Below are 27240 nucleotides of genomic sequence, written 5' to 3' on the forward strand. Positions count from 1 at the left end.
TGCATCCACCCAGAAGTAGCCCTGAGAGATATTGTGTCTCGGAGATCCCCGTGTGAAGCACAGTCCCTGCTTCCCCCTGGCTGGACAGAGGTCATTCATGTTTAGCTGTCTTTGACAGCTCACTGGAGTAATTGATCCCTCACGGGGGCTCCTACTAGCTCTCTTGTTGCTCTTTACCCACCACTAAGTTCTCTGCTCAGTGACACCACCGGAACCAAGGCACCGTCCTGATTAATTTTGTCTGTTTTTTTTAAACAATGGGTTTTTTTTTTTAATGCCAAGTCTGAATTTTAAATTACATTGTTTGCAGTACTGGATTTCGTTTCACCTTGTTATCTGTAATAGGATATTTAACAGGATCTTGGACATAATGGATACCTTTGGATCATTCAGGTGGGCCTGGACCAAATCCTTTCTGGGGTCATCTTTGATAAAGGTCATACCAGCTCTGTCTAACAGACTCCCACCTGCAGAAGTGAAAGCAGTGACATCAGAGTAGCTTGTGCTTTCTTTCCCTGACCTCAAGTCAATGTTCCCACTTGGAATTTTACAGGAGATGCCTGGTCAGATCATGTAAATTCCTGTGGCACTCTGTTTAGTGCACCTTCCTTGGCAAGTAGATCAGCTTTATCATTGCCTAGAGTCACAGCACCAGAAATGTTGTATCGATAGTGCTCTTAAATGCCCAAGAGGAGAAAGAGTTTATAAACACCTTTATGATTGTAACTTTCAATGTATGTGTTCCCAATTAGTAATTTAAAAAATGAAGAGTAAAACCAAATTGAATTCTTTAAGGGTCGAGCCTCCAGGGCAGTTACAGATAATTTAATTTATTGGAGGACTGTGAATGACTCAATGAATTATATTTTTTTTTAAAAACTCTTTAATATAAAATAGTTAGTGCACTCTATGGTTATATTGTAATGCCCATTTGCTTAACTTGCACTTGCATGATAAAATGAAATAATGTATTGGGGCTAATCAATAACTGTATTAACATACATAGGTAAATTGTTAATGTTTACAAAAATGCAAAAACATTTGTAAAAACCGCTTAGTACCAGAACGTTTTTACAACATGACCTGGGGTTATATCCTAACATATCTCTAACTTGCCTCTGAGCTGTCTCACTTTACTGCACTAATTTTACCAGGCCTCATTTAACTGTTGTCAAGCCTATTTTTAGGAAATAGATTTTTTGCGTCTACTTACATTGCAACACATTTCTATATAAACATAAGCAAGCCCTATCTGCCTGGGCTGCACTGTCAAACATTAACCAGTGATAGTTTTATGTTTTGTTTGTTTATTTATTTTTTACAGAGATCTTGGATTTACTTGGTTATTTGGCCAACACACACAAACATTCATTCAAGTTGAAAGTTGATTGATTAAACACACAGGAAAAAAAAAACCCAGGAAATTAAAACCAGCATTTATATTGAAACTATGGTTGTGTGATTATGCAACACATGCTTTATTTGGACCCAGTTAAAGTTTTTATCCTTTTGGAATTAAAATATTAAAGTTTCCTATTTTCATTAATAACCTTTCTTTGATGAAAATGAGCATGTTCATTTTAGTCTCAGTCCTGATGTGTGGAGGGCATTCATTTATCCTGTTTTTAAGAAACAGACAGACAAAAGGTGAGACAGGGTAAAAAAGATGGGTTAGATACAGCTTTTGCTGATGTTTTTGGAACATTGGGCTGCTAGTTAGTAATTAGGCTGCTTTGGAAAGTTTACTATGACACCTGCTGATTGGACCTTGTTTCACATTCTGGTCAAGGACATCATTTGGTTTGATCCTTTTTCTTTAGACATGGGAGGTTTGGATGAATGCAGTATAGTTGATTTCAGGATTTGATGAAAAGCCAAGGGAATGAGAGATAGGATTAGTAGAAAAGATGGAACAAGGCAAAAAACAATAAAATGTGGGAAGGGAGGACAATACAGGATCTTATGTGTCTCTGCGGTGCGGGCAACTAAGTATTCCTACTGATGGGTTGAGAACTAGATGTCATGATAATGTGATGACGTTCATCACTCACAGGTGAAAACAAAGTCCTTAAACAAGAGCAAGGCCAGCTGGCCTTCCTCTTTGAAAGAAAAGCCTTTAGCCTGATCTGCTCCTTCTGACCTGAAGTCAAGGAAGCTGAGAAGAGTCAACGTGAGTTGCAATGCTGTCAGGTTGGGGGATGACATGGGGAAAGAAGATGATATTTTTAAAAGTCTCTTTTTAAGGACTAAAAGTGGGTGGCATATTTGATCCTCATTATTTTGTCCACCAAGTAAATCCATTTCCATAAGGCCAAACTTGGTATAGGTAACTTCATCCCCACATTTTCTTGTTTACTAAGAATGCTTTCACCATAGTCCTTGACTTATATCAGTAGGCCATTTTTGTTTGAACTAATTCAATTTTTCTCTCTAGCTTTCTTGAACCTGTTCACAACATTTATTTATTGAAAATAACTTGACCTATTCTCCAAGGTTAATTCTCAGGCAGACAAAAAGTCATAGGTTATTGTGACATGTTATGAACTTTCATATACTTTCACAGTTGCTAAGGGTAAAATTTTTGGTCAAAAAATCACAACATGATCACCTCGAAAAAGTCCACATTCCCTAGTACATATTGGACAACCTTTTGTATGTGGCTAGAATATGGAAAGTTTAGGCTATTTTCCTTGTTTCTAACAATGGGTCCAATAGCTGAAGTCACTTAATGTGTCACAACTGGGATGTGGGTGGTCACAGCAGAAGTCAGACCAGTCAGGTACTGGGAGGTCACAGTCTGAGACAGGCAAGAGAGCAAACCAAGGATCAGGCCTCAGGAGGCAGGCAGGATCAGGTTATCAATAGATTGGAGTCAGGTGCCAGGTTACAGGCAGTCGTCAAATAGTGAAGTTGAGGAAAAACCAGGGTCACAAGCCAAAGCCTAGGATCTATCACAAGCATGGTCTGGAGCAGAGATAGGCAGGCAGTCTGTGTTGTTGCTCAGACAGCTCTACTTCATGGCTTCCTGGTGTAAGTACTGGTATTGGCCAATCTGTAGGCTGTGAGGGGCTGCCACTCAGGTCCTGTTAGGTGCTACTTCCTGCTGAGCCCAGCCTCACAGGGTCCACCTGTGGGAGCCTAGCCTAAGCCTAGGTGATGCAGAGGTGTCAGTGGCCCACAACCTCCCAGGTTCAAGCCCTGTAGTTCTTACATAATGGTTCTGAAGGCCACTATATTATTGATTGCTTTGCTCACTCCTTCAGTCTTGTGGTCTCTGATATTACCCAGAAAACCACTAAATCATTGAGAGGGAAGTAGAAGTATTATCATTCCTTTGTCCCTGACCCTTCCACCATGTCTTTCTGTTACAAAGACATGCAATGCCCAGGAGATGAGGATCCGCAAAAATCACTGTGGCCAATTTCTTTTTAGTGACTGCACCTTTATCATGCTTATCTGACACCTTTGTTCTGCATGCTCAAGTGAGACTCTATAGACAAAAATGCAGACTGGGTTAATAAAAATACCTGGTTTTGGCTGGAACAGGGAAAAGATTGTTGCATCTGATATTCGAGCTTGCATCTGTACCTTAGTTGTTAGACATAACTGTGCTGAGGAAAGTTCTGACAGATGAAACTACTGGCCTCTAAGCTGTTTAGACTGTGATTTGTTATCTTTCTTTCCCTCATGGGAGCTTATTTCTATGTCTAATGAAGACTAATCTACACACTTAAAAGATGTCCTAGTGGGTGCTTCACAATTCTTCAGCACATACCACTAATGAGTATTTCCCTAGAACGCTGACACAAAAGCAAATGCAGAAAGTACAGACAGCCTCCACCCTTGCCCTTAGTCCTGGCAGCCAGGAAAACAATCTCCTCCTCACTAGAGCTGGGCAAAATTTTGCACCTGAAACTTTTTTCAGTGAAAAATACCATCTAATTTAGGGCCCCAATCTACCAGGCACTGTACAAGCACATAATAGAGATACTCATTCCTCCAAAGAGCTTATATTCTGAAGTAACAATGGGGCCAGTGAAGGAACAGAGTAATGAAGTGACTTGCTCAACGTCACAGAGCTGGTCAGTGGCAGAGATGGGATTAGCACTCAGCACTCTTGAACTCTGGTCCAGAGCCCTATTCATTAGTGCACACTGCCTCCTTGCGGTATTGGGTCCTGCATTTCTCCCTCTCCCCCGGCAAGAAACCAATCCACTTTTCACTCTCTCTAGCTTTGTTTGGTTTTTGTACTTGTGCTAAAATTCATCTCCTTTTATCATTGATCTGTCCTGGCTCTCTGAAGTGCCTGACAGTTAGGAGCTGATCATGCTCAGCTTTGGAGAAAGTTGGTTTTGATCTGAAATACTTTTGCTCCTTGATGTTTTGCCCTCCAGGATCTCATACCCGGGTGAGTTTTAGTCTTTTCTCGGTAGCTTAGATTGGTTTCCTGGGGGTTTAAAACAAAAATTCCAGTGAAACACTGATGTAATCTTTTAAAATATTTAAAGGAAGCCAAAAATAAATGAAATTGAGGTTGTTTTTTAAAAAATGCAGGCACTCAAGCAATAAAGCATCTTATGTTCCTCCTTGCATCCCAGAATCTTTCTGGCTATTTGTTTATAAGACCATCATTCGAGTGATTTCTGTGTGCATTCTGTGGTAGCATGATGCTGGTGTTCTAGCGGTTCTTCCTGCTAAGGGTTCAGACAGAATGAATATGTAAAATCGGTAGCCTCCCTATAGAACTTGACTTCCCTGCATTTCATATACTCCACCCTGTTGAGGGAAAAACAGGAAAAAAAATCCAGTTTTATTACGGCAGGGGGGGTTATATAATGCTGTTTCTTGGCTCTGAAAATAACTAGAAATATAAAAATGAAAAATTAATACCCAATACCCTTGAATTTCTCTCCTCTCCCAGAATGAAAGGCTTTCAGAGGAGTATCAGACTGACCTTTCCCATATCACAGACAATCCACAAAGATTTTAAAGAGAATCCGCGAGGCAATATTATATGAACTGTACCACTCACCAATGGTCACATCTGTGCTCATGGCATGCACAAAATTCTGTTCATTCAACAATAATGCTGGTTTTTGGGAGCTTTGCTGACACTAGATGCAAGTGGTTTGTTAGTTGGAGCAGAAGCGAATTTGATTTCTCCTGTTGTGGAGATCAGCATTATATTTATTTTACAGCACCGTCTCCTGAGGTTTTGGGCAAGAATGAGGAAGGACGTGCATGGGGAAATTTATGTTTAAGAAGCCTCCCCATTTGCCATATTCAGATGCAAGAACTAGACACAACTGGACCCCTTCCTCTGTGGAAGTACCAAGTCTTCTCCTGCTCTGTTTGTTCCACTCCTACCTCCATGCCTTCTTCGAAGCATCCTGCTATACTCAGAATAATCTCTATACCCTTAGTGCAGTGGACTCCCTCCCTCATATCATTCAAATATTTCCTGAAAATACATTCTTGTCTAGGAAATCCATAAATGCAAAACTTCCCCCATAATACCATCTCTTAATAATTTGGCTTCATCCACCACCCTCCCAACCAATTTTTTAAAAAACCCACAATTTTAGGTTATTTCTTTCCTTGTCACCATCTATCCAAAGAAACAGTTATGTTTTTATCATGACAAAATTAATAACATCTTTACAAATTCCATCCCATGCAGTTCCATAATCCTAGCATATTATCTAATCTAAACCACCAAGGACAGTAAATAAATTCATGAACATTGAAACATCCATACAGGACCACCACAATAATCCATCCAGCCACGTCACCTCCCTGTAACAGCAGCAAGGTTGGAACTCCACCTCAGAGCTTCTAACTATGCAAGATTATATCATCGGAGAATATTTCTTCTTTACGCACATTCACAATTGCGTTATCTCTTGGAGCGTTCACACTTACAGTGATAACTCTTTTGGTCCAAATGTCAAAAATAAATCAAGGCCAGATTTTCAAGTGTTTAGCACCCACCCTCAGGCCAGGTTTACAGAGCACAGCTTTCATTTAGGCATCTAAATAGGGGCCAGTTTTTCAAAAGTGCTGAGGACCCAATGTGACATGTCTGGCCAGATTTGCAAAAGAACTCCACACTTTACATGCTGAGCTGTTTTGAAAATCTGTCCATATTATTTTTATTCTAGCTGCTGTAACTGCAGATGTTAGTCATATACAAGTGCATTTGTTTTAAATTTGCTAAGCTATTTGCTTCATTATTTAATTTACCACTGTGGGTCCCAGAAGTTAATGAGAAAAGAAATACTCTAACCAATCTGAACAGCTCAGAGGTGAAACACAGAGCTCTCATCCTACATTGAAGCTTAGTGGGAAGGGAGAAGGCAGAGCAAGCAGAAGGTTCTTTAATTTGCAGATTATTTACACAGAATCGTTCTTTTAGAGTGGTTACAATCTATTATATCAATGCCACTGCCACACATGCACATTAATCCTGCACATGAAAAATCCTCCTGTTTTTGCTGGAAAGTGCTTGCTAATGCCAGCTCAGTTGCTTTGCTGCTTTTCAAAATAAAAGAGTTAGTTTGTTTTTAATTACGTCCCAAACAGGGAGGAAAAAGTACTCACAGAATTGCATTTGAAAATAGTTTGGACTATACAAAGCCACCCACCGTCAAGATTTCTTCAAACTTTTAGTGTTCAAATATGGACTATTTAAAACACACACATGCACAACCCACAATGAGAACCCCCACACATGCCAACATTCTCAGGCCACAGTGAATTCTTATGGTTGCGTTTTGTTCCCATAGATTCAAAGTGGAGAAGGGAGAGTTCCACTAATGAAACTGATGGACATTTTAGCTACAGTCTGGCATCATTACAGTGGTCCCTCCTATAATTAGACACTAAATGGCATTGGAACACCATCTGTGAAATGAAATGAGATGTCAAAATCCAAGATGAAATGAGCGGCCAAGGACTGAACAAACTCCATGAATTGTCAGACTGGTAGCCAGTAGTACAGTTATCTCATTTCTTTGGATAGCCATATGATTCTTCTCATTTTGCAGTAGTTTCATCTGCTGGGGTTGTCATTACACACACAATCACAAAACAGTTTTTTTCCCCATGATCAGAATGTGTTTGTTGTCAGACACACACACACAGAATTTGTTTTAAAACAACCCCCCCCCCACCCCCGCCTATCTCTCTCTTCATGTTGTAGAAGGTAATTAGGATTCATTCATCTTTTGGAATGTAAATTGAAAACCAGGCTTGTGGATAGCTGAATCCCAGAGATAATCTTCTATAAATGGACTATACTGCAAACCTTAATGTTGTTTTACTTCATTACATAATCAAACTATAATCATGGCTTTGAAATGGACAGGGATGGAACTCACTCAGTACAGATGCCATGCAGCATCAATGATAATCACGTGTTGCCTTGTCCCTTACATAACAGACAGACACACCAAATACTGAACATTCGGTTGTAGGATTTCAGAGGTTCTGAGGGATTTTATTTTGTTTTAAGCAACTATCTTCAGTGCTGCAGCAGATTTCCACTCCCCAAGATATTAATGTTCTCCAAAAACAGAAATCTGTTTGGTCTTTTATTGAAGCTTGGCAGCAGTACAACTGTAAGGAAAGGGAATGTTATTTTTTTTTCAGCAGATGAATGTTTTAATTCTTTTTTAAGCTGTTTAGTTCTTATGTGGTTGAAAAATGAATGAATGAACAAATACAGTGAAGCCTGGAACTAGTAAGTAAAATAGTCATTTTTGACTGAGGGGCAGAATTAAAATTATTGTGAGGGACAGAAACAAAAGTAAGGGTAGGATGGGGCTATAAGGTTGACTGTAGGACCTGCCACTTGGTGGTGGGGTGCAGATGGAACAGCTGGTGGGTTCTTTTTCCTGGGCTCTTTAAATCCTGGCAGTGGCCCTAGTTAAATGCATTATATATCACCTTCACTGCAGCTTCATTGTCCCATCCATCCATCCATCCATCCATCATCCATCAAATGCTTTGGCAGAAATGAAAAAAGTTACGGTGAAAAATGCAAACAAAACCATGCTGCATTAGACAAGATACTATCAATATCTCTTCACATGGTAAATTTGACACTTCACCTCTTCAAAGGTATTAAACTAAGAACTTTATAAAACTTATAAAAATCAGAAATGGGTCATTTTGAACAGCTTCTAAACTTTAACGTATTCAGTGGAATCGTCTACATTTTTCACAGATATTAAATCTTCATCCCTTTCGTAAATTGTGTGAGTTTGGAAAATAACTGTTTTATTTTTCTTGCAAAACCACCATGTCTCTTTAACTGCATTTTTCAGTAGTACCTTAACTATGGAGTTCCCACCAGCTTCCCCATAAATATAGCAAACTCCTGCAAAAAAACCATATATAGGTCTTGGGAAATAAGTAGGAGAGACTCTGGTTTTCAATTTTTTTTTAAAAAAATGTAATAATTAAAGATGAAGTGAAGAAACATCAGGACAGATGCATCAGATCTTACCAGATTTATGTCATTAGTAATAATGGGTTAGACTGGCACTTTGCAATCTAGCCCGTAACAAGGGGCAGCACATTGTTGCATTGACCCTGGAACAGCTTGGGAGAGAGTGGATATTATGATTTAAGGAGGCACAGCTTCCCTCCCAGTCTTCTTAGTGCTCTAGAGAAGGTACAAACTGCACTGAACCTGCATCTAGCACAGCAGACAGTCCCCCATGCACCAGTGTAGTTATGCTTCAAGGTCTGTTGGGATGGTGGAATCAAGGCTGCACCCCCACCCCATCTGCTCCTGTGAGAAGAGAAATTGTAGCAGCTGTGATGATCCTTCTACTCCCCAATGAGTTGGAAGTGGCAGTCTGGCATACTGACTCCATAGAGTAAGGGGGGAATTTGCATTCCCTCAACAATCTTTCCCAATAATTGTCAGATATAATATTGAATATTTATGTCACAATGGCACCAAACTTTTCCAGTCAATACAATGGCACTAATATAAGATTTTCAAGAACCTATGGGAGATTTGCACCAAGTCGCATTGGAATTCAATGGGATTTGGGCAGCTGACTCCCTTCAGTGCCTTTGAAAACCCCAGTCTGATCACATAAGGCACTGCACCTTGTGGAGGTGGAGGATGGAGTAAGGGTGGATGGATCTAAATGGAGGATCCATGTCCCTAAAGAGTTTACACTCTAATTTCTCCACCTACTGAAGTCTACGCACATCTTTTACTTACCTTGTAAGCTCCTGGGGGCAGGAGCTCTCTTTTTGTTTGGTGTTTGTACAGCACCTAGCACAATGGGCTCCACAACTGGGGCTTCACAGCCTTTTAAATTGTGTTCCAAGCTCACCCTTAAGGGAACTTTGTAGTCACTTAACACTTTTTTCTTTACCTTGGCTAAAAGTTTTATTCAGAGTGACGTCCAGGATTGCTTTGATTAAGGTAGTATAACTATCACTTCTAACTGAAAGGCTATATTCATGAAAGCCAACCCTTCAGATAGTGATGGTATTTTCATATAATATATCCTAAAAATAACAAAATATGCCTTTTCCATTAAACCCTAGTATTTTGCCTAATCAGTTAATTCTTTAAACCCTGTATGAAATGGAATCTTTGTATGCTGGAGGTAGACTTTTTTGGTAGTGGTAACAATAAAAGAGACAGATCAAAAATGTATCTATTAAGATCATAAGAATGGCCATACTGGGTCAGATCAATTGTCCATCTAGCCCAGAATCCTGTCTTCTGACAGTGGCCAATGCCAGATGCTTCAGAGAGAATGAACAGAACAGGGCAATTTTGAGTGATCAGTTCCCTGCTTCTGGCAGTTGGAAGTTTAGGGACAACTGGAGTATGGGATTATGTCCCTGCTCATCTTGGCTAATAACTATTGATGGACCTATTGCCCATTAACTTAGTTATTTATGGGGAAAATGAAGGTAAGGTCTGCCACCACAGGACAACAATATTCCCATTTACAATTTACATGGAGTTTATATTCAATTACCGACATTATGATAGGTTTCAGAGTAGCAGCCATGTTAGTCTGTATTGGCAAAAAGAAACGGAGTACTTGTGGCACCTTAGAGACTAACAAATTTATTTGAGCATCATTACTTTAGTAACATTTCTATCACATAGGATTTGGGCTGTCTTAGAGCTGTAGTACATTCTTTTGGAGTAGCATCCATGTCAATATACTTACAGAATGTGTCATACCATTGCTGTGTTTATGCAAATCATTTTAAGGAGTAGTCACTGATAACTTTAAGATTCCGTTTTCCATTGACAGATTTATGGTCTTTGCCTGTTTCCTTTCTGAGGTGACAGTGCCCTCCTGTGGTCAAAAACATGTATTCTTGCAGAAATATTTCCTAGTGATTAACTTTTAGCATTTATAGCCCATACTAATTGAAAAAAAACGGATTCTCCACACATTCTAAATCATTCATTTTTTGTTCCTATTAATTTGAAATAAAATGTTATTCCTAACTATGTCTCCATGTTTCCATAACAAACATACATTTAAAATGTTTAAATCATGTTTATTTTTTCCTTTAGTTTCAGTTTCAAATAAAAGGAGTGTGGGGAGAGAAACATTAGAAATCTGGATAGCTGGAATATCTGCAAGTTGCACAATTATTTTTCATATCATACACCTGTGCTCAGACAGAATCTTCCAGGTGTATTTTAGAAATCTAAAAATAAAGCCAAACATACGCTGGATGGAAAATGAGACAATTGTGAAAGAGGAGTTTGCAGGTAGCATTTGAAGAATTTCTTCTGAAATGGGGATACAGTGTATAGCTAACAGTGATGAAGGCTAATTAATGGCCCTTCTAGTGTCACAATAATATGGTACTCTGAAAGAAGCTGCATAAAAAGAATATTTTATTGTTACCTCTGACTACACTTTCAGCACAGGTATGTAATTAGCCTGCACTTTGGATCTAGGGTTGAACAAAAGGCAAGCATAATTTTATTGACCAAAATATGAGAGCTACTTATTAAAATAATTGAAGTGAATTAGCATTTGGTATGTTTATAAGATATGTTGTCGAGTGTTCATACGTGGGTGCAAATATGATTGTGTTAGCAATATCCCAAATGACTGCATCCTGGCTTTTAACAACTACCAATAAATATCACTCAAGAAGCTGCTTATAAATATAAGTGGACAGTTGAAGTGAACATTCTTGAAGTGAACAGTTATTTTCTTTTTCATGCTATGGGACCAATTATCCCAGAGTTTTCACTGAGAAATATTTTAGTTGCAATGTATATGTTTGCACAGTTTGGGCTCTCTTTATCAGTATGTACAATTTCACGCCTTGTTCAAGATAAAATAGGCAAATATATATTTAATTTACGGAATTATATATGGAGTAGAATACTGGGCTGGGAGTCAGGTGGCACTTTGGATGAAGTGTTGACGTTATTTTTTGTCGCGAAGATACCTTGCATTGTCCTCCTCTCACACTTTTACACATGTGGAAATAAAGAATAACTCCAGAGCAGTCAATAGAGTGATATATTAGTGTGAAAATGGTATGAGAGGAGAATCAAGCCTGTCATCTCAAACCGAGGGCTTTAGCAGTGTGGGCTCACAGTGGCTGCTATTAAAAAGTGATCCTTGATACTACTGATATCTTTACAGTGTAAAGAACACTTTGTTGTCTATATGTCACAAAGCTTGGTCCTATATAAATATACAGCAGAGGGTCTCCCTAACTAGCTACTTATATAAACCATCACCACCCACTGTAGTGTGTGATCATTAATTGATTTCATCCTCATAGCACCACTGTGAAGTAGAGAAGTATTATCCTCATTTTACAAATAGACAACAGAGGCAAGATAGATTAGAATAAATGGGTTTCACTTAATGGGGTGGAATCCTGGCCCTACTGAAGCCAATGGAAAATCTTGACTTCAACAGGGCCAGCATTTTCTACAAGAAATCTGTAACTGAGCTGGAAATTGAACCCAGCTTTCCTGAATGCCAAGCTAGTGCCCTGGGTGGTAGAAAGTCCTTCATCATCAACTCCCCACAAACACCTCAAAGCAGCTGAATGGATATAAACACTCTTTACCTTTGGAGCTGTAGTCTGGCAGCCCTTCTTCAGGTAGAATTCTCATTGACTTTAGCTCACATTTTACCTTTATGGGTGCAGCTGCTTCAGCCCTTAAGGATTTTTTCCCCCAACCTCACCCAGAACTTGGCAGTGAGACCTGGGAACTATGCAGATGTTGCCACAAGCTGATGCATTCAGGGACCCTAATCAAGATCCTTAGTGCAGGAAAGAGAAAAAGCTGTTTGTGAAGGGAGAACAAAATCTAAAAACTTAGATCAGTGTCTGATTCAAGGGAACATGTTGACTGAAATGTGTCATTTACCAACATTTCCAGTTCAGGAATCCAGCAGCAGAAAAAGCACCAAAAACTCTTGATAAATTAAATACAAAACATTAGCCCCTGGAGAGTCCCCAGTGTGTATAGCAAGTGCCAGATGAAGGTGAACTCACGTTTCCCTAGAAATAAATTGTTCATGGAGAGGAGCTGTTGACATCAGAGTGATGTTTGAATGGTGCTCAGTGGGTTAAGACTTATACTAGTTTATTAACTTCTTGAGTTTCCTTATATACTTTTTGTGGGGGTGGGAGAGGAGGATGGAGGGATGACATAATTTTATTTTTTTTTATTAAAGAAATAAGAAAATGTGTCCATTAAATGCACTATTATAAAATAATAATAAAGTAATAATTGATATTTGCCTTAAGGAGCAAACAAAGCCCTATCCTTCTAGCTCCAAGATAGTAGTACCACAATAGAAGACTGGATGTGGATGGCTGTATAGGGGGGTTCTCACCACACAGGGTAGGACCTGGGCAAGCTGGGGAAATATAGGTAACCGTATATTCTCCTGTCATTCCTCCCTCCCGCACCCAGTAAGTTGGGGTAAGGGGTGGGAGTCGGGGGCATGTTGCATAAAGTCCTATTGAATATGCTTTGCACAGGGACTTCACAGCAGTTCTGCTACCTGGGTAGGTGAAGTTAATGTGCCCATCTTGTCAGGATGGATTTTGAGGTCTAGATTTTGTCCTAGAAGGTCTACAAAAAAAAAGGTGTTTGCATGAGTTAGCCATGCCATTTCCTATTCTTAAGAGTAAAAAGTGCTTGGAGCTGAGAATGCTGCAGCTTCTGGAGCTCTGGGCCAAAAGAGATCAATCCTAAACTAGGATAAAATGTGGGGTTAATAATTAGTGACATACCAGTCCATCCATTCCAACATACTGGCTCAAGACCAGCAATTTCAAAGAAAGAAACAAGAAACCATGCAGTGGACTGCTGTAATTTTATATAATATAAATACAATTTTCAACATTCATAGGATCTATGATCTATGTATATCCTTGGATATGTATCTTTGGACTCTAATATTCTGATGCGTTATCTAGGCACATGGAAAACTGGTTTTCCGTTAGTTCTATCATGAACCCGTGTTGTGTTTATGTTCCTTGTCAGACTTTTTGGTCTTTGTTTTACCTCTCATTCCTCTTCTGATTTTAGCCTCATTTTAAAAAAAATAATAACTTTAAACATGAAAAGAGCTTCCTCTTAAAGGATGTTTCCTTTGAAATACAGCAGCTAATGCATAGTGTAATCTCTACCATAGCATGGCAGGGAGATAGCCAATTTTAGAAGTGCCAGGGCTGTTAGTAGCATATGTTAAAGTGAATAAATACAGAAATTCAAATTGACAAAAATAACCACCTTTCACAAAGTGGCCAATTAGACTCACAGGAGATAAGAATAATTAATATTACAATTGTAAGGGTTTTGATTGTATAGCTCTCTTTAACCATGTATGTTTTAAATATTTAACTTTAGCCTGTCCATGAAATGATACGAGAATTAGGCTAAAGTAATAAAACAGATCCTTAGCATTTAGCCATGACTCGTCAGTATATACCAGATATATATTATATTAGTCTGTGAGTATTCTAATGGTAGTAAGGAGGTTTCTGTTGCTTTAGTTGATAAAGACTATAATAACAGTTATAGTCAATCTGGTTAGTATGGGCAGTGAGGAATGACTAGGATGGTGACATTTCTATTGCAAAAAACACTGCTCCTGGAAAGGTTACCTCTAAACTCTTTCATGTTTAGAGTTTATTAGGGATTATTCTAGTGAAGATTAAGAACAGGTTTTTAATTTTAATATGCTTGTAAATTTAGTATTCAAAATGAACAACAAACTATGCTGACTTGAGCAAGAGTAAGTTTTGGTTGATCTACCCTCCTACAGCTCTGCAAATGTACCTCAATATAGATTAACAATCCTCCCTGCTATTGTAGTCCTGGGCTTCTCTTTACATAGATTCCACAAATTGGAATGGAGCCTTTGTTGGGCCCCGGGCCATCTTCTTCCGCCAAATTTTTTGCACTAGTATAGGTGTGAAAAGCACTCTAAAGCACAATTGAGAGCACAAACACTTGGCTCATTGGAATACAGTGATTGGAGACATGCTGGACCACTAGTGAGACAGGTGCTAGGATACATGAAGCACTATGCTAGGGATTTGCAGATTGGTCTATAAATCCAGCTGAAAGGAGAGTAGGTTGAGGGGAATAAAATGGTAGGGGAGGGAGCACCTTGTACTGTGTAGATAGTTGTTCCTCTTGAAGGTTGGAGTTCATCATACACGTGGGGTCATGGGGGATGTTTCCTTCCATACCCCAAAAGCGAACAGGGTTCAGTTAATAAAGAACAGCAGGAAACCAAACTCACAGCTCTACAGAATGTGTGTGTGTACCTGTTTCTAGAACACCTGTCCAAACATGCTGAACACAACTCACTATGTATATACCTAGGTAACAGATGGTAAATCTAAAGGGTTTTTAAATGCTATTCTATGTATATCTTTGTTTTACAGGGGACTACGTAGTCATGTCAGTTTACTTTGACCTGAGCAGAAGAATGGGTTATTTCACTATTCAGACCTATATCCCCTGCACACTCATTGTAGTGCTCTCCTGGGTCTCCTTCTGGATTAACAAGGATGCAGTTCCAGCCAGAACATCTCTGGGTGAGTTGCTGTGTCTTCCAGCATGTATGATATGATTTATGTATCTAGCAGAGCTCCAGTATAGGGGAGCATCTGGCTGCAAGTCTAGTATAGTTCTCTGTGCATCACATGTGAAAGAATTGCATTTGTCACTTAGGGCTTGTCTATACTACCCGCTGGATTTGCGGGCAGCGATCGATCCAGCAGGGGTCGATTTATCGCGTCTAGTCTAGACATGATAAATCGACCGCCGAGTGCTCTCCTGTCAACTCTGGTACTCCACTGGCGCGAGAGGCACAGGCAGAGTCGATGGGAGAGCATCAGCAGTCGACTCACCACAGTGAAGACACCGCAGTGAGTAGATCGAAGTACGTCGACTTCAGCTATGTTATTCATGTAGCTGAAGCTGCGTAACTTAGATCAATTTCCCCCCTCCCCAGTGTAGACCAGGCCTTAGATGGCAACTGGAATGTATGTCTCTTGTCAAGATATAATGTGAGTCAAGCAACATTTGCATCTCTTCCCCTTTCCCCTTTTACTATATTGGGTCCTGCAAAGGGACTGCATACTTCAAATAATTGCAGTGGAAGCCTGCACAGCAGTGAGTTTCAAGAGCACCTGGATTCCATTTTATACTCAAGATCTTGCATATTTTGAAGAGCTAGTTGAAAATTCATCCTTTTTTTGCCATAACAATGTTGGGGAACATTTTTCTGATATTTGAGCAGCTTGGCTTTTACACAAAAACATCCAATGCTGTCAATATAGTCAATGCCAAGGAAGAGTTAATCTGGCCAGTTATCCATGTAATACCATGAACAAAGGTGAACAAAGGTACATGCATGGCAGAGGTGTATGTATTATGTGTGAAGACCTGAGCTTTCTCTGCTTAGGTGTCTCATCAAGGTGCTGCGAGATCTCCCCTGTCACATCTGTACTGGCCATTGTAGTGCATGTGTATTCATGAAGAAAATGGATATTTACCCTCCTTTCCCTGCTTAATAAGAATGGTAGCAGAAACAATGGATTATTGCAAAAAGATGTGATGTCCCTCTAGAAAAATGGATTCCATCCTTTTTCTTTTGATAACTGCACAATAGCCTAACCCCCAGTTTCCTTGTATGAACATCTGGTTCAGTAAAGGCCATACATGCATGAGAGAAATTCATTGCCCTAAAGGATAAACCTATTTTTATTATCTTGCTATCTGGACATTCTTTCTTTTTACCAAATATCATATGTATGTCTCAAAAGCACCAAAAATCAGCTGTTCTTTTACCTGTATTAAGAAGTTGATGTTAGTTATAAGGTTTGTTTTAGTCTGTATCTAAAGAGTTATTGTTCACCATGTTTTGGTATCTCAGTTGTTTGTATTTTAATTCCATACTTACTTCTGTATGATTCTGTGTTTTAATACTTGACTGTTTGCTTATGTGACCTCTCCTGGCCCCCCTGCTCCCACAAAAAATATTCAGCTGTTGTCTAAGTTATTGTCTCTGAATATCACCCATCTTCAGACAGCCCTCTGCAGAATGCACACACAAGGCCTATACACCATATAAAACCTATTTTAAGGTCTTAAATTAGACTTTAAGGCTGTGATCCTGCAATTTACAATGCACAGCCAGCCTGCTCCATTGATTTCAGCAGGGTTCGGTGTACTTCCAGCAGTCTGTCTATGCTTTGTAAGTTTCCCTCAGGGATGAACTTCATCCCTGGGGTTTATTTCACCTACAGAATGGGACATATCACCTTTGAAGGCAGGCATGTGAATATGTGCATTTCTGAAATGTACCTGGAATATTTCAGGGCAGTTTTTATCACATGATTTTATATTAGTGATGGGCAAACTTCTAAAGCCCCAAGTTTGGGTTTCTTTCAAGTAAACCCCCCAAAAATTCAGACCAGCCTTCTAAGAATCTCCAAACCTCTGGGTCTGGCAAAAGTAGGAGGGAAACTTCACAGGAACAGAGTCCTCTCAACTATAAATCAAATGAATTTTAAGTTGTCATCAGAGTTCTTATCATATGTTGTCCCAAAAGTCTCTCATGCAATTAGTTACAATTAGCAATTTCTACATGAATTGGCCTATTAATAAGCTAAGAGATGGATAAATATAACTTGTTTCTAAGAAGCAGTTGATGGCACTAAAAATGCAAGGTAAAATTATGTGGTTAGATGATAAAATTGTGGCCACCCACTTTTCACTTTCAGAGACCTGGATTTGAGTCCTGATAAGTGAAAATGAATTTAGATTTGCCAACCTAATTTTCAGTTCTGCACAAAAACACAATACAGGTTAGCCAAACACGACTGTAAAGTTCTTTCCAATGGAGACTCAGAACTGGATTATCAAGGATTTGCAGGACAGAAGGTTTTAAAATAATGTTGTATGTGTGCACAATCAGTAAATGAATTCAATTATTTTTGAGATGTACAACATGGATCAGATTCTTTATTGAGAACTGGCCTGTTTACACTATTCAGGAGGCTTAAAGGGACCAGAAATTGACCATGAATGGGCAGCAGAGAATTCCCCTGTTAAAAGGAAACTCCCTGTTGCAAACGTGCTGGATCTTGGCTTTGTGCCAGTCATTCCCTACCAAAGGGTGTGATGGGGTTCAAGGGTGGGAGTGGGACAATCCAGACCAGTGAGGGATTGTATCACCACTTGCCCTGCAACCCTGGGTGCTTTACAATGCTTTGCTGCTGGAGCTCCCAGCTTGGGATTTGCTTAGCCAACCTACAAACATGCAGATCACATCCTGAGTGTCCATATGCTAGACAGGCCTGGTTCAGCAGCTCTGACTACAGCAGCCTTTCTACAGCCCCAATCTGGCTTCCACCCACTTTGGTTACAACCAGAAAGGTGACCCCAACACACTCCCAGTCCTAAATGTTCACAGAACTGTGTTTTCTGAAATGTCCAGCATCCTCTGGGACAGTTTAGAGAAATAATAGGGTTCATTTCTTTCCTCTAAAGACCCAAAAGCACATCACAATTTATTAATTTACCTGGAATAAGTACACCCTTCCAATTAAACACAGCACAGAGTTATGTTTTGTTTTGTTTTTACAAAACAAAACAAATTTATTAACAATGGGACATAGATCTGTTTAATAACTCCCCCTGACCTTCCAGGATTACACACTTTAGTTATAATTCTAGCATACATACATCCAGAACTCTTAATACCCCACTGCATACATATATCACAGAAGAACATTAATGATCGGTGTGTTGTTAGTTTTTTAATGATACCTCACAAGACATATTTTGTACAAAGATTATTTCAATCGTGTGAACACAGAGGTTCAGGGTGTGAACACAGAGGTTCTTAATGTCATACAAAGATCAGCAGAGATTCTGTCATTTTGTATGTGGGTTTCAACCGTGGGAAACCATCATTGATGTTCACCTTCAACATTATACAGAAGAAGTCACTTCACATACATACAAGTTCGGTCTCTATTTGGTGATCAGTGTTGGCTTTCAACTCTTGTGTGTGGATGAGCAGTTTTCTGTACTCAAAATATATAGGTATTCATAATGTAAACTCAAAATATAAGAATGTAGGCAGGTGTGAAGGCTCAAGCTGACAATTATTTATTATAATTTGAGGTTTTGTAATTGGGGAAAATGGTAATTTCCCTTATCTCTCCTATATATTTTTTTTATTTTCAATCCATAAAAGCACAAATGGGGATTAAATTGTGGGGTTTGTTTTTCTGTTAAGTCTTTATGAGCCTGATCCAAAACCCATCATAGCCTATGGGAGTCTGTGCACTGTTCAGTGGCTCTGAATTAGGCCCTATAGAAATCCTGATTTTGCATCAAAAACTTTAAAATTATAAAATAGTCCCACAGATGGTGGATTAGTTACAATTAAGGTGAATTGTCAGAATTACAGTGGATAGTGAGGTGCAAGTTTCCCCACATATTTGATTGTGGTCAGTTGGTCATTGCTATGAAGAACAGATGCAAACCCCAATGAGAAGAGTGGGAGTTTTGGATTGCATCCTTAATCCCTCATTTAATAAACATCAAACTCATTCATATAAGATATTCATCTTAAATAGAGGTCTTGGCTTTTTGTTGACATTTAAGATTCTAGCCCCCCTTTTTTTCCACTTTTTTTTTCATAATACTTTCTTGAGAAATTTTAGGCATTTCCACTTCTTGTAATAGCTTCTAATACTTTTCTTTGGGTATTTCAGCACTGCCCAGAAACTGAAAATGAAGGAAACTTATTTCAACATAAAGAACCTTCAAAAAGTTCAGTTCTAAGGATGGACAAAGTTGTTGAGGATGATCTTTTTTTCCCCCAGTTGAGTTTGGCTACCTCTGCTGAAAAGTTATATTTTTTCCTAATATTCTTCAGGTGCTACAGCATGGGAGTCCCTTTGTAGGAAACAATGCATTGTAATTCGTATTTCCTGTGACTGCCTGGAGTCTCTCACTGAATACACAAGTCCCTCCTGCTTAGCATGCTGCTTTTTAACACTCTCACTGTATGCCAGGACTCCAGGGCATCCTTCAAAGCCAGTCAGCATGTGGCAAGTGACAGAATTACTTTGTCACCTTAAGTAGTAACATTTTTTTGGTTCAATTCTGTCTCCTTACCAGGTATTACAACTGTTCTGACAATGACCACCCTCAGTACAATTGCTCGTAAATCTCTTCCCAAGGTCTCTTATGTGACAGCAATGGATCTTTTTGTGTCAGTTTGTTTTATTTTTGTTTTTTCTGCACTGGTGGAGTATGGGACCCTGCACTACTTTGTCAGCAACAGAAAACCAAGCAAGGATAAAGACAAAAAGAAGAAAAACCCAGTATGTATTGTTTTACTGTCAAGACTGAAAACTTCCCTATATAAATCTCAGTTATGTTTTCTGAGAGAGCATTTAAATCCTACTTTGTGTTTGTCTTTTTGTTATACTGTGCTATAGCTGTAAACCGTTCATAGACGTAAATGGGAATACAAACTCAGTCAACCATGGGGAATGAATAACTGATATATTACAGTTGTCTGGGAGCCTAGAGATTGATTTCTTAGTGGCAGGCTCCATCTAACCAAAGTGTTCTGTAAGTTACAACTATTACCACAACCATGCCTTCATGTTATGGTAAATAGAGTCACTGATATGAGTATCAATTTCTCTGTCTTAGGTCTGCTAGTATCTTGTGACCTTATACAGTGACTTCCTGTTTGTATGCTGAAATGATTATCTTTTCTTTACTGCACAAGGCAGATTTAAAAATTAAGCTATTCTGGTTTTTATTGCTGTCCCTATCTTGTTGCATGATTATCAAAACTTCTTGGTCACAATGGGAATTTTCTCCGTTAGATTAATTTATGTAGGGAAAAATACCTGTTTATGTACCATTACTTCATGGGGAATGACAAAGGCAATGTAAAGCATACAGAGCACTTGAGTGTTTAATTTTTATTTTCAAAGCACAAAATGTATTTTTTGCAAATTCCTGTCTCTCTTTCCTTTCTATTCTTTCCTTGTTTTATTTTCCTTACTGTACTCTCTCTCCTGAATCCCTTTTTTATTTCTTACCTCAGAATGTGATTCTATTAACACGTATAGCCTTACCTGCTAGCAGTAACAAGTATATGATAACAGCCTTTATAACAGCTGCGGTGAAGGCCACTGGAAATCCCCTGTTGTCAGTGCAGTATTTGCAGACTATTTGGTTTCAGTGAGGTTGGTACCTTACCCTTCCATGCTGAAGCAAAACTCTGTTCTTCTAGAGCAACAGAATCTAAGTATGTGTGGGAGGGAGGGAACCAAAAGAGACAAAATACAAAAAGAAAGAAAATGCATTTGAAGTTTCTCCTCTGCATTCCCTTTACACACACTCATGGTACGTGGAGTACACCAATAGAAATTTTCAAATGTACCTAAATCAATTGGACTTGAGCACCTAAATCCTTTAGAAAAAAGAAAAAGAGTACTTGTGGCACCTTAGAGACTAACAAATTTGTTTGAGCATAAGCTTTCGTGAGCTACAGCTCACTTCATCGGAGCTGTAGCTCACGAAAGCTTATGCTCAAATAAATTTGCTAGTCTCTAAGGTGACACAAGTACTCCTGTTCTTTTTGCGGATACAGAATAACACGGCTGCTACTCTAAATCCTTTAGGCACTTATGCATAGGAGAGCAAATACACAGGAGAGCAAATAAAGATTAACATTTTTGTCATTGTAATGCAAGTTTTATCTTATTGTAAATAATTTTGTTACATTAATTAAAAGCTTGTCACTGATCTGCTGATTTACCAAAAAGAACAAAACAAAACATGAATTTGTTTGTCCTGGATAAATAACCAAACAGAAGTCATGTAAACAGTAAGGTTTGTGGGCACTTGGGGACATTTACAACTGTTGTCTTCAGTCCAACAGAAGATTATGTTTTCTTTCCTCAAATCAGAAGTAGGGATGGGCCTGATTCTAAATCAAGGCTCAAAGAAACCTTGAACATTAGGGTGGAGAGTTGAAGGGCCAATTTCCAGTAGCAGAGACTTTGGCCCTGAATGTAAATTCAAACTTTGCAGATAGCCCTTAATTTTAAAATGGAATGACCGAAATGACAGCTCTTAATTCCCCTGAACAATGAAAAGATTGAAACCAGGTTCCCTATTTATGGCTTTGTCCACTTTAATTACATGTCACTGAGATGAGAGAAATATTTTCTTGTCCATAGTATAACAGAGTTTCTTATTTAAAAGGCTGTCCCCCTTTCCTATTTATAATTTACTTCTTTTTTTACCTGCTATATTTTTAAAAAGTATCTTTAATTTATATTATTTTTTCTCTTTCTTCCTCTTCTTTCTTTCTTTATTTTAAAAATTCTGATTCTCTTTTCTGTCTGCAAAACAAAAGCTTCTTCGGATGTTTTCCTTCAAGGTATAAAGTTTTTGGAATGGAAATTTACTGCATGCGACTGCTGAATTTAACTATTAGAGCTTAAATGAGATTATTTCTTTTTAATTAGACATTTAAGCATTCTACTCAGGACAATATCCTAAATAAGTAGAATGGCTACAGATTTCTAAACAAATTTGTAGAGTTGATTCAGCAGCCCGAACTCTGACTCACTCACGGTTTTGAACTTGAAGTTCAAGAGAGCCCAACATTTTTGGATCGCATGAGTTAAGAGAGCCTAATGTGTTTAAAGCATCTGTATTTCTCTCTTTATCAATTACCCATGGATCCAATACCACCAGCCACACTAAGCACCAGTAATGTACCCTTTTAGAACTCAACTCTGACCCCCTTTAACCTTTGTGGTCTAATTTAAATAAACTAAACCAAAATCTCTTCTAATGATGAGCTATTCAAAATTCACTGTCATCATTAATTACCTGTATGGTGTTCTTATGTCTAATGTCAGAGTTTTGAAAGGGTTTTAAATGCATACATTTTCTAATACTGTCACTGGATCCACATGCTGTTGTTATCCAAAATGGCAAATATAGATAGCTGTATACTACATCTGACTCTGATCTTCATTCAGAAATGCAGAGATTGAGTTCGAGGGGGGAAAAAAAGAAGGATATTTATGCTGAAGCGAATAGAATTGACATATTCTGTGGAAACTGACAGGTCATAATATTCCAGAATCATAAAAAAAAATTGGCCAGGTGTCAGCCAAAAGTTTGGGTGGCATGCATTATGCAATGCTATGTTCACCAATTGCTCAAGATAGTTGAAAATGCCTAATTAATTCAACTTATAGCAAATGCACATACATGTACAGCTACTGTATACAGTGTTGGACATGTAGAGGCTTCCAGATGGTGAACAATGGTAGATGCCGAGCTGTATGGATTAATAAAAGCAAACTACTGGAGACTGTTACATAGACTGTTCAAACCCCTTGATTCAGATCAACCAGTTTACATTCTCTTCGCTCTTTTCAGCAAATTACAGTTATCTGCCAATGCCGAAGCATGGACACACTTTTATTAAAGAAAATCCTGCATTTCCAGTTGATTACCGCAATTCCTTTCATGTGCAACATCAATAATTGTCTTCATATATCATGCAAATACTATATAAAAGGCAAAAGCAATCCAAATTGCCATTAACTTGCATTCCTGAATGTTTCCTTTACCCTCTAAATTTTAATTTATTTGGCATAAACCTACCTACTCATATTTATTAATATGTAATGTTAATCTGCATTGCTTATCTCAGAATTTAAGCTATATATATATGAAAATGTTCTTTTAATAGTTTAAAAATAAGGATTTACTATTAGAGCTCCTTATTCTTTAGCAGGTCCCTATTTACCCCTAAGTAGAACCATCCTTTGCATAGACTGACCATTAGTCTAAATCAAGTTTTGTTATGAAGATTGTAACAATCTCTTTCTTCCTGCTCCCATATTTTGTCCCTCATTCATCACAGGCACCTACAATTGATATCCGACCAAGATCAGCTACTATTCAAATGAACAATGCCACACACCTCCAAGAAAGGGATGAAGAGTATGGGTATGAGTGTCTTGATGGCAAGGACTGTGCCAGCTTTTTCTGCTGCTTTGAGGATTGCCGAACAGGGGCGTGGCGGCATGGAAGAATACACATCCGTGTTGCCAAAATGGACTCCTATGCCCGCATCTTCTTTCCAACTGCCTTCTGTTTGTTTAACCTGGTGTACTGGGTATCCTACCTTTACCTTTAAAATCAGAAAGGGAATAGGTGATATGAGCCTTACTCACTGAATTTCTTAGAGAGATAGTTTCCTTTTGAAGTCCACTTAAAGTATTTATGACACGCTTTATAGTGGTCTGAATTCTCTAGTGCCATAACCCAGTAAATATCAATCATATCATATTGTTCGTCTAAAACTATCATATAATTATTGTGATTTAAACAATTCCATTCAATATGTTGAAGTGATTTGAAACAAAAAATAAAGCAGGTAACATGCAGCTCTACCAGCTGGAATAGAAACAAATAGAGCATTATTGGGGAAAAGGGAGGGAAACATGCCAACTTTAATTAATGATTGGATATTGTCATTTCAATCATGAGTGACTGAGGCTAGAATTTCAAAGTAAAGTACTGTACAGTTTGTTAGCATCTACTATAAATATGCTATATCTTTGTCCTCTGTGGGCTTTTCTTTTTGGAAGAGTCATCTTTCACCTTTCACTTCAAATAAATATTAGTAGGCTAGCAAAATAACTTTCCCTCTCAAATAAAAATAGACATTTCACTATGCCTTCCCTTTAAGAACACATGTACAATGCTGTAAATATTTCAATACCTTGTAGTACTTAAAGTCTCTAGTGCATGCATCTCTTTTGACCAAAATAAATGAAGCAAAGGTACCATAAATTATTGTCTTTTATTTTGTGTCTCTGGCTGTGCTATTGTAACTGAAATGTGGATAATTTTTTTTCCCTGGAAAAATTGCCCCGCTCCCTCATGCATGGAAGATTCAAGCAGACAACAACACTTTCATGTAAGACGTTAGAGAAGCGTTAAGGATTGAAACAAATAACATGTAGACAGAATAATTTGTATGACCAATATAATACTTAGTATATAAAGTAACTGTATGTGTTTGCTGCTGTTTTAGCTCTCATTTTCCAGTGACAACATTGTTATGTCTCAGCTGAATTTGCAATTATTATACATTGCAAGATCATCTGTGGTCTTTTAATACATACGTTTTAAATGAATCTTTTCCCATATTGAGCCTGAACTTTGATTATTCTTCTCACGGAGGGTGTTTTGGGGAAATAGATTGTAAGCTCCTTGGAGCAGACACCATCTTTTTGTTGTGTGTTTGAACAGCACCTAGCACACTGGGGTCCTGGCCCATGAGTAGAGCACCTAAGTGCTACAGTAATACAAATACACTAATAAATAAATAATAATAATACACAATCAATTTGAATTAATCAGAAGGATTAGAAACAGCTTTGATTCTTAGCAACCACAACAAATATTTATTCTCTAAGTAAACTTCAGGTTCATTTTGGTTCATTATACTTTGCACTATGTAGACACCTATCATTCACCACCCATTCATGTTTCTGAACAGCAATATTAGTCAGTACTGCTTTTTGTTCTGTGTGTACCTTTCCAAAAATACAGACTCTAACCCCGGCTAGCACACAATTTACAGGTAACCTTGAAACAATAAAAGGAAATGAAGAGTGTCTTTGCTAATAAATCATATGTGCATAGCTTATGTGTATTAAAAACTATTTAACCCACCTGGGTGAATCTTGAAACTCATTTAGCCAGTGGTTTTCAGAACCTGTATGATGCTCAATTATGCAACGTTAAGCACATGTAAATATTACTGACATTTTTTTTTATTGTCAAAGATGTAAAATGTCAACTCTAGGAAAATGGGTTTGGAGTTTGCAATGAGAGCTGTATATGTATGTTATTACACAATTACTAATAGATTATATGGAGACATAAAGACAGTTTTCCACTGTTTGTATAGTTTTGGAAATAAACATGTATAGAAAGGTATAACTAATTCTTGATCATCAATTGTTCCTTGTCCAATGTATTTGACAACCTTTTAATAAAGGAACTGCACACACTAGTGGACTTTTTCAATAAAATTGCTGCACTCCACTCTCCAGTATCCTTGTGGTTACTTTGTTAAAAGTAGCTTAAAGCATATTAGAACAGTATTACGGTTTGCTCTCGAGAAGGCTTTATTTTTAAACTGCCTAGATTGTGAAATAATAATGATTTAGCCTCCAATCCAGAAAGCATTTATACATGTGCTTAACTTTAAGTATGTGAATAGGCTCTTTGACTTCAAAATGAGAAAATGGACTCTTGAAGAAGTGTTTGCAGGATCAAGGCCTTAAAGTAGATCACCACTTTAGGTTCACCCCACTCTTGAGAACCAGTGGAATGGATGTATTGGTCTAAAAAAGGATATTAGTTTGATTCTCCATCTGAAAGTATGACTACACAAGGTGAAAGGCAGGAGCAAATCAGGCCAAATATTGACCAAAATAAAACTATTATGATTTAGGATTTACTATACTAGAACAGATCACTCACCATCATCAAGCCTGACATCCTTTTTCCAGTAGTAGACAATAAATGTTTTAAATAAAAGCTAATACATTCCCATTTCAATAATGCATCAAGCCTTCAAGTGTGTACAGTGATACAAGTGAAGAAAATATCCCTTTCAGGACCTTGTGGTAACCATATTACACCTGAAGCATGAGATTTGAGTAACCTTATCTCAGCATGTATAGCTACAGGAAGGGGGGAAAAAAACAAACAACCATCTCAAACACTGCCTAACAGCCAGGATCCTGGTAGCCTTAATTGGGCTGAGTACTAACTTATTCCTCAAGGAACCTGATTAGTTTCACTAGGACTATTCACAGAGTAAGATACTAGTCAGCAGTAGTAAGGGAAATAGAATCTGTCCCAGAGTGAGCAGGAATAGACCCGTTCCTCTGAACATGTGCTCTGCTGCTTATTCAATACAGACTCAAAGGTAACCTTTGTATTGTAATGTTAGGCTACCAAAGGAAACATGAAGCAACAAGCAAAGTGATATTTCAATGGGCTCAATGAAGGTTTTTCTGCTCTCCACAGAGATCTGCTGCAACAGAAAATAGCCAGCTGTCTTCCAGGGAAGTGCTTTGTCTGTTGACGGAATACACTTGCTAAAATACATTCAAGCCCAATATGGCACAGGCTGCCACTGTTGCACTGGGACATCTCTAAGGATGTCCATATGGTAGGTAAGAGCATGGCCAAGAATAATTATTTCTTTGTTATTTGTATTCCGATAATGCCTACAGCCCCCAGTCAAGATAAGGTCCTATTGTGCCAGTTGCTTACAGATGAATAGCATGAGAACTTGTCCTAAAAAACTTGAAATTATGTAGAAAAGGCAGACAAAGGAGCATTATTCTTATCCCCATTTTACAGATGGGAAGCTGACCACAGACAGACAGAGTGACTGAACTTACGTTTTACCATTATTAATGATAAATGAAAATTCAGTTCAAAATTGTCCTTGCTTTGGGCTCACTCATCCCACCTGCCTCTCTGATCTCATTACCCACCATCTTTACCACCCGCTCACATTAATTCTCCCTCAGCAGCAACCTGAATAGGCTGGAGAGGAACAAGGTAGC

General features: G+C 38.3%; 1 protein-coding gene across 4 annotated transcripts in view; it reads left to right on the forward strand.

Moving 5' to 3' along the window:
- Window positions 1–23777, forward strand: part of GABRG2 (gamma-aminobutyric acid type A receptor subunit gamma2) — a 95856-nt gene extending 72079 nt beyond the window's left edge. For 2 of the 4 annotated variants that reach the window (XM_077823899.1, XM_077823900.1), the window contains exons 7-10: window positions 14947–15099; window positions 19706–19911; window positions 21972–21995; window positions 23502–23777. In XM_077823899.1, coding sequence (XP_077680025.1) covers window positions 14947–15099; window positions 19706–19911; window positions 21972–21995; window positions 23502–23777 — 659 coding nt within the window. Of the gene's footprint in view, window positions 1–14946; window positions 15100–19705; window positions 19921–21971; window positions 21996–23501 lie in introns of all 4 variants that reach the window. The other 2 variants (XM_077823901.1, XM_077823902.1) reach the window with 2 other exon arrangements.
- The last annotated feature ends 3463 nt before the right edge of the window (window positions 23778–27240 follow it).

Source organism: Eretmochelys imbricata, chromosome 8 (assembly GCF_965152235.1).
Source record: "Eretmochelys imbricata isolate rEreImb1 chromosome 8, rEreImb1.hap1, whole genome shotgun sequence".
In the NCBI taxonomy this organism is placed as follows: Eukaryota; Metazoa; Chordata; order Testudines; family Cheloniidae; genus Eretmochelys; species Eretmochelys imbricata.